Below are 8783 nucleotides of genomic sequence, written 5' to 3' on the forward strand. Positions count from 1 at the left end.
ATTTTAAACACTACACCTATATGTTTAAATACACAACAACATACACATCTAAATTCAAACCTCAACAACCTCAATCATGTATTAAATAGAAAGTCATTGCAGTTCCTAACATAGAATCCATTCAAATGCTATACTTCTACACATGAACCATTTTGTCAAACCTTATGTAGTACAAATTGAGCATTGTTTTTCTATCACTCAAACAAACTCATCCATTCATGCACATAATCCTAATTTGAACCCTTACAACTTTTTAAACGTGTTCAAAATAGGCATTCCCCTTAGTTGTTGTTTGTTTGTTTTTTTATTTAATGTTGAATGCAATTTATTTTTGGGCTTTAGATGTTTGTTTTTAACTTTTCTTTTACTTATTACATTTTTTTTAAAAAAAAAAACATTGACTGAATAGAAACATCCAAAACATTTAACCTTTTGTTGAATGCTAAAAATAACTTTTTAAAACAACCAAAATATAATCTCAATATAGCCCTCATCCTATTAATACTTAGCATAAATAAAATAATAAAAACAAATAACTTAATACTTAATACTTAATACTATTAATTTGTATTTAAAGTTAAGTTAAATTAAGATTGTGAGTGTTTAGCTAGATTGCCAATTCCGGACAAAATTCCTAAGTGTCCCCTAACTCAGTTTTCCAATTCCTCTTCAGACTACTTGACTTTGAAGATTAAGACTTTAAGAGGTCAAGGTATGTAGTCGAGTGTGTGGTAATTAAATGTGAATCAACGTTGTTTTTCATCTTTGAAAGAGTTAAGAAAGTTGAAAGAAATGTTTTTTTGATGAAAGACTTTTGTTCCCTTGTTCCTGGATCGATCCAGGTGCAGGTGCAGATCGATCCAACTAACTTGTTTTTAAAATCAATTTCCAGCCCTTGGATTAAGGGTTTCATTCTTAATTAAAATCAAAATTTTCCCATTTCTAGAAGCTGTGAGAGCAGCAGCCGTGAGAGAGCTTTTCTTTCCTCCCCATTTTGAGGGTGTTTGCCTCATAAGAAAATCCCATGAGTTTTCCAAGAATTTTTTTTTTGGGTTTTTTGAAAATGAACATGGGTTGATTCTGAAACATTCAACTCTCATGCTCTTGGTTTTGTGCAAAAACCCATTTTTTTCTTGTGTGAATTCAAGAAGAGACCGAGATTAAGCTTGGTGCAAACTTCAAATGTGCTCCAAAAGAAGAATGTGAGAAGCTAAAAGTGAAGATACTAGTCAAGTGGTCGGGAAGGATTGGTTGACTTGAGTTAGGTAAAACCTTGTATTTCGTTTTTATTTTTCATAGTGGATGTTTTCGATCGATAGTAGACCCATAGTTTTTTATCTCTTTGGAGATTTTTCACATAAATTTATGGTGTCTCATTGTCTCTTTTTCTCTTCTTAGTATTAGTTTTCAGTTTCAACAATTTATTATAATTTTGATTGTCTACTATTTGATTGAATGATGAAGAAAAATGACTATGAATTACCTTTGAAGTTGTTTCTAATTGTTGATCATTGACATTTTGAGGTATATTGATTTTGTTTTTATGTGAATTTTGTTTAAGTTGATTTGAGTTGTGGGAGTGTTGGATCATGTGCATGTGAATTGCATTTCAATATTGTTGGAGAGTGTTGTTGCATTCATATATGCATGTGATTTATAATTTGTGTTTTTGAGAATGTGTGAAGCAAAGAAAAATATTCAAAAAGTTTCAAGATTTGCTAATTTGAGTTGAGATTTTTTTTATTTAATTTTTTTTCTAATTGGTCAAAACACCTATTCAACACCCTCCCCACTCCTAGGTGAATTCCACTATTGATATTCACCTTTTCAAAGTCCTATTTAAATTTAAGGAAAAAACAAATGCCACCTTAATCCCTAGCCTTTGAATTACCTACAAACAACCATATTTCAAGAATCATCCACTGAAAAGTATGAATTCCATATTACACAACCACAATGACATATTTCACTAAAAATGAATAAACCCTAAAATCATGTTTACAATGGAAATGAAAAACACAAGTTTTAGTACATACCTTATCCACCAATGATCTGCAAACAAAACTCCAGAAATTGGCATGCAGATGCTCATAAACCAAAAACACCAGTTATCAGATGCAAAGGAGATTCAAAATATTCCAATGTTCATCACGATTGGCTTTATATAATATTAAATGAGGGAAATAAATTAAGCGTGTAAATAACTTATACAATGGACATTTTATAAGAAATATCAAAGTTTTATTAAAATAGGAAAACCATTTATCAAAATTTTAACACTGGAACAAGGGGCTATTGACTTATTTTGATACCAAAGTCCCTCATCGAAAATGGTATCAAAATTTTGATACCCAAATTTTTGTGTATTTGTATAAATCTAGGAATATCAAATTTTCGATACCCGATGAATGACAAGGTTTTGAGTCCACCAATTCTAGCACATCTCAAACCCTACTTTGCAAAAGAAATTTCAATTAAAACTAATTAAGAAAATTGATGGATTCATCATGTTTTTGCAAAATTACAACCAATGTTGAATTTTTGATATAAGGAAATGCAAAAAACCATACAATCCTAACTTAATTGACATTTTGTATTAATTACTAATTTGAGAAAGACCTTAGCTATCAAAATGAGTTTACATTATCAAGAATAGTGTGAAATGACCTCAACTATCAATATTTCGATACCAGGTATTTCAATGTTGAATGTTTTTGTCCTTATCCACATTTCATCCTCCTTTTACCATAATCTACTTTCCAATTCTCAAAATCTCTTCACTTGACCCATTTATGGATGTTCTATTCTATTTGAAAAATTAATTCTACAGTGCTTTTTTACAATTTGGCTTCCATTCATTATCAAGCAAAGGTTTTCTCAAGAATTGATGAAGATGTTACCAAATCAATACCTTCATATGGCCTGGAATCCTCCATACCTCATCCTTAGAACCTTAGAACACTGCTTCTCTTCTTCAAATCTCAAGCAATTCTTGCAAAAACAAACTTGAAAAATCATTATAAAAGTTTGTATCTCAAAACTAAGTAAGAAAGCAACAAAAGAGAATCAAAAGAAAAATAAAACATCCTAATATATATACATGGAATGAGATAAACATCATTGCTTACCTCAACTTAGCGATGAGGCAAAATCAAATCTAATGGACTCCAATCCTCTAAAAAACAATAACAAATAGTATTAACCACTTGTAATTTGTCTCGAAAGATGGAAAAAAAAATAATGACTACTAAATTATATAAAGAAAAAAAATACTCTATCCATTATCTGTTAATGCTACTATTCATAAAAAAAGATTGTAAACAATTTCACAATTAAAACTGAAATCAAGAGTAAAACAAGATCTAATACTAACTTTTCCTCAAGCACAGATTTATTCAAGTTTATAAATATATATATTTTAACCAAGTTATTGGAGTATATCTTAAAATGGGCCTAATTCATATTTCAAAGCCATATTTATATAGAAATTCAAGATAAATTTTCTTATTCAATGCGGATATTTGTTTATAATATTCTTTAGCAAACATTATAAACTTGGCATAATTTCTCCGGATTTCAATGAGGAAAAATGCTGAAATCTCAAAGCATGCGAGTTTATTCTTCAATGAATTTCCTTCACTAATGTGCTAGAACATTCATAAACTAAATCTAACAGCTTTACAAAAAGAATTAAGCAAGCCCATCTTAAACAACATGTTGTAAAGCAGTACGAATTATGAGGTCTAACATACTTATTTTGTGAAATCAATACAAATGAATACAAAATCAGTGATATCTAGTTTGTAATTGGATAACATCACATAAAAGCAAAAACTCATTTACCAATGTTATAACGGAAGCCAAGGTTAGCCTTCTTCAATCGGTGCTTAATAATATTAGAAATAAGTCACAAATTTATGATATTATGTCCATATTAGAAAATTTAGCAAAGCTGTTTTAAATTTAATTTACCTACAGGCCTATGCAAAGTCTTCATTGCCTTTAGGTAGAACCATGGTAACGAAAAGCAAAAGATGACCTGTTGATGATATTTTCTTGTAATCTCATAGGTTATTGTTGGAGTTCAAGTTGAATGCTCTATCTCATTTCTAAACGTGAAAATTTCGGATATTTATCAAATATTAATGAGTGAATTTTACAGAAGTAATGAACAATTTTTTTTGTTTTTTTTATAAAAAAAAATCAATTAAATCAAAGTGGATACTCTATATAAAAGAAATAGAAAAAACTTCTAAAAAAATGATAAAAACATCAATAGAACAATACTAAAATTGATTCTAAAATATAATAATAAGGTAGTACTTAAGATGATTTAAGGTAATACCTATATCATTATAAAATAGTACCTCAAAGATACTACCTTTGACCAAAAAGTGCATGAAATGTTAATTATTTTTAGATTATGGTTTGAAATTTGTATTTTATAAATTTAAGTTATTATATTTATGGTTTTCTTCATACAAATGTATGGAAACACATGAATTTAAAAGTACAAAAGACATGATTGGATATATGCATAATTATTTTTCATTAAAAAATATTTATAATTTCATTTGTTAATTTATATTTTTTTTATTTAATTACCATATAAAAGATACTAAGAAAAGCTTTACAAAAATATTATTCCACCTTTAATAGAATTTGAAAATAAGATAATTAATATTTATTTCTTTATTAACTATGTATTCTTAATATTTCATTTTTTAAAGGGGGTAAATTAAGCTATATATACATAAATGACTAGTGGGAAGCCAAGGTTTAGGATTAACAATGTAGTCTCCCCATCCTTTGAGTCTCACCTGTTTCGGCCCAAAATTTGTCGAAATTGACCAAAACTTGAACCCTTAATCCTTTCTCATATTTCTCCATCGTTTGTGCCGCTTTTCACTATATGCAGCTCTGAATCTTCGAAGGATCTCGTACATGTTTTTCATATTGATTCTACATTTTGGTAAATATGGTTTCGAACTTGGTAGTATTTATTTTTTTTAGTTTTTTTGTTGAAAGTAACTTGATTTCAAATTTTAGATTGTTTATTTTTTAAAACTTTTTATTAACTTATTTCTAGTTTCTTAAATTTTTTTATTAGATAAAAAAAATCAAAATATATATATTTTTTATAGTAAAAATAATATATTAATATTTATTTACTTTTTAATACTTAATTGTCATAAAATATTAAAAAATGCAAATGACTTAATATTTAACTTGTACATTACTTGGATTTATGCTATTTTTGTAGGCAAAGAGCTTTGTAGTACTCAATGATAACCCAATCCATTCCCATTTTCTAAGGCCCAAGTAAAGTTTGGGTTAGGCCATGGATGATTGAGTTGTACTCAAGTTGAATGGGTGTTCACATTGTATTGATCAAATTTGAGTTGGTTACAATTGATCATGCCAGTAATCATGAACTTTTAAATTTTATTTTTTTTACACTTATACTAGAATTTAAATAGTAAATAACACATCATTTTGGAATATTAAAAAAAATATTTACCCTTGTGAAAATTAATATACACCATAGTTAAATTTCACTTTTTTTTTCTTTTAAGATAATTTGTAAGGATGTAAAGAAAATATCAGTATATATAGCACTAGAAATTATGAAAATTATGAAATTTTAAATCAAGTTTTAAGATAATTTGAAAGGATGTAAATAAAATATTGGTATATATAGTATTATAAATTTTGAAAATTATGAAATATTAAATCAAATTCAAATTAGGTTTGATTTATCCAAACCTTTCATTTCATTGTAATCCAACCTGATTTGAGTTTTGATTCAGAAAATTCAACTGAAATGCAACCCCATAATTAAAAATACTATTCGCTAAAAACCCTTTATTCAATTTGGTGCCCAACAAACCAACTACTACCAATTGATTAAATGAATAAATACGGTCCCCGCCATGATCCTAAGCGGTACCTATATCTTTCCTGTGTTTTTATCGGTATCATCACTGAGCAGCCAGCACTTAACCAAACCAAAGAAAGAAGAGGGAAAACGGTCCAAAAAGCGTTCGAAAGAGTAGCAATGCTTGGAAACAGATGATTTTTATAACTTAAATATTTTCATTACCACTTCGGCGGCGGAGACCAACGGCCACGTTTATCAGGATAATATGAAAGGGAAGCTCGGGATACCATAGCATCATGGCGCCCAGAAGCCCCAAATCTCAGCATGAAGCCTCGTCCAAAAGGCTGAGAGAAATGGATGAAGATAGAATCAGCAATTTACCAGACTCCGTCATCTCCCACATCTTTTCATTTCTCCCAACTAAAACTGCTGTATGTACCAGTGTACTTTCAAAAACATGGGAACACAAGTGGACATTAACACCAACCCTCGTCTTCGAGAGCCTTTTCTTATGGGATAGAGACACTAGAGATTTCACTCGTTTCATCAGTCGAACCCTCCTTCTCCACAACTCTAGTATTAAGATCAAGCATTTGTTCATTGAAATGGACTACGAGAAGGACCCTTATCTCGACAGTTGCCTCAACTTGTGGCTTCAATTTGTCCGAACCAGAGACGTAGAAGAGCTGAGTCTACAATTTGCTGACGCAATCTTCCAGGACTGTCCGTGGAGTATTTTCGATGATGGCCCGGAAGGCTATTTGTTACCTCAATGTCTCTACACCCATCCTTCAATAAAACGCTTGACTACTAATTACTGTATTGTTGGTCCTTCTCGGGTAGTTTCTTGGCCTTCCCTCAAGAGCTTATCATTGAGGTTAGCAGTTGTGAGTGAGGACACGCTTCAAAAAATTTTACTGGGCAGCTGTTCTTTAGAGTTCTTAATGTTGGAACATTGTGAGTTTCGTTTTGATAGGCTCGACATTTGCTCTGCAAGTCTGAAAGATTTGGTGATCCATTCTGTTTTGGAGCCTAAAACTGGAGACAAGTTTGATGTGTTGCAAATTTCGGCTCCTAATCTTCTGTATCTGGAAATTTCGGGGCATTACTATCAGAGAAAGTTCCAGTTATTGGATGTATCATCTTTGGTTGAAGCGTGGTTTGATTTTGATCTATTTGTTGATGATGGAAATTTCGACTATTCTGTTGAAGAGTATGTTAAAAAGAAGACACAAGAAAGGAGAGAAAATCTCAAAGTGTACAGCAGCATGTTAAGAGAACTTCTTGAAAAAGTTGCACATGTTGAGGAACTTACTCTAGGGCATTGGTGTATTATGGTATCATTTCTTCACCCTATCCCTTGATTTTAAATATTTCTTTCCTTCCACTGTTCCTCTCTATTTTCTTTCCCATATTTTTCCTCAAATTTTCTGGAACGAAATGGAGCCTTAAGTTTGATATATGCACAACCTCCTCCTGATTTATACACTGGAGAGCCTTTATGCTGATGTTTTCAGACTTAAAATTAATTAATTTCAAGAGATGTTTACAATATTATTTTAATTTTGTGTTCTTGTTCTTCTTTCTTTGATTTGCAGAGGTACTATCGGTGTTGGAGGTAAAAATCATGCCTTCTTTAACATCAAAGTGCAAATATCTAACTCTAGAAACTTTGGCTTCAAAGTCGAGCCTCCCAGGGATAGCAAACGTGCTAGAAAGTTTACCAGAACTAGAGAAATTGTATATAAAGAACCCAAGCAGTGCCCCTTCTAGTGACTCTGTAAATGAACTGGATGAAATACTCATGCACATGATGTCGTCTCACAGCTTAAAGGTTCGTTTTACTTCTCCTCTCATAGTGATCCTTTCTTTAGTGGGTCTTGCTATTTTCATCGTAATGATAAGCAGAAGTCGTTTGATGTTGAGTCACTTGAACATGCACTAACACACTATATATCAAAATTTAGTGGAAAATTTTTCATCTTGATTTCTTCTTTATATGTAGATCAACTTTCATCCAGACTTTTCTGCCTTATGCAATTTTGAAAAAAAGTATGGCTCGACATCAGAGGAGAGAAGCTCACAATGGTTGCTGAAACACCTTGACACTGTCGAAATTATGTTTTCCCACAAGCCTGGTCATATGAAAAACCTTGTGGCTCCCCTTGTTCAGTTTCTCTTCAAGAACGCAGCAGTGCTGAAGCAAGTACTTATTTCCAAGAGAGAGGCTCCACCGTTTCTTTATTAAGCTTTACAGGATATACTCATAGGATGGCAATTTTCTTAAAAATGTAGCAGTGCTAAAGTAGACGTATATCTACAAGTGAAAGGGAGGACAACCATTTCTGAGCTAAGCGTTAGAACATATTCTCATGATATAATAGTTCAATTAGTGTAATCCTCTTGCCTTTTTTGTTCTTGTATTAGATTCTAGTAATCAAGTTTTAAATTTCAAAGCAAAGAGTTTTAAGTGATCCAATTTTGGATTTGGTTTGCTATATAATGTAACAATTGCATAAATGGGATATAATTGGGGAGAAAATCTTTTCATTACTACTCAAAGAGTGAGAAATGCTTTTAAACTAATAGCAAATCACAGGGTACAAAGAAATTTTGGGGCTAACAATTAGAGTTGTTTCTTCTCTTTCCTGGTCCATTCTTGGTATGTCATGAATTCATAATAGTGTAATTAAAAATAAAGATAAAAATATAATTTTTACTATAGAAAAGCATAAAATTTTGTTTTAGAACTGCCCCCCTCCTAAAATATGACAAACTATGATGAGGCAAGTCCCCTTTGATGACACATCTCTTTTTATTTGTTTATCCTCCTCTAATAGCAATTACATCAACAAAATGAGGATTTGCTTTTTATAAATTCTAATTTCATTGTCAAAAATAA

The 8783-nt window shown here is 30.9% G+C and overlaps 1 protein-coding gene across 1 annotated transcript; it reads left to right on the plus strand.

Annotated features, from left to right (window-relative positions):
- Window positions 1–6177: 6177 nt before the first annotated feature.
- Window positions 6178–7245, plus strand: LOC117933182 (F-box protein At5g03100-like). The gene has a single exon (XM_034854576.1). It carries the CDS (start codon window positions 6178–6180, stop codon window positions 7243–7245), a length of 1068 nt encoding a protein of 355 aa, XP_034710467.1.
- Window positions 7246–8783: the final 1538 nt, after the last annotated feature.

This window comes from Vitis riparia, chromosome 16 (assembly GCF_004353265.1).
Source record: "Vitis riparia cultivar Riparia Gloire de Montpellier isolate 1030 chromosome 16, EGFV_Vit.rip_1.0, whole genome shotgun sequence".
NCBI classification, from domain to species: Eukaryota; Viridiplantae; Streptophyta; class Magnoliopsida; order Vitales; family Vitaceae; genus Vitis; species Vitis riparia.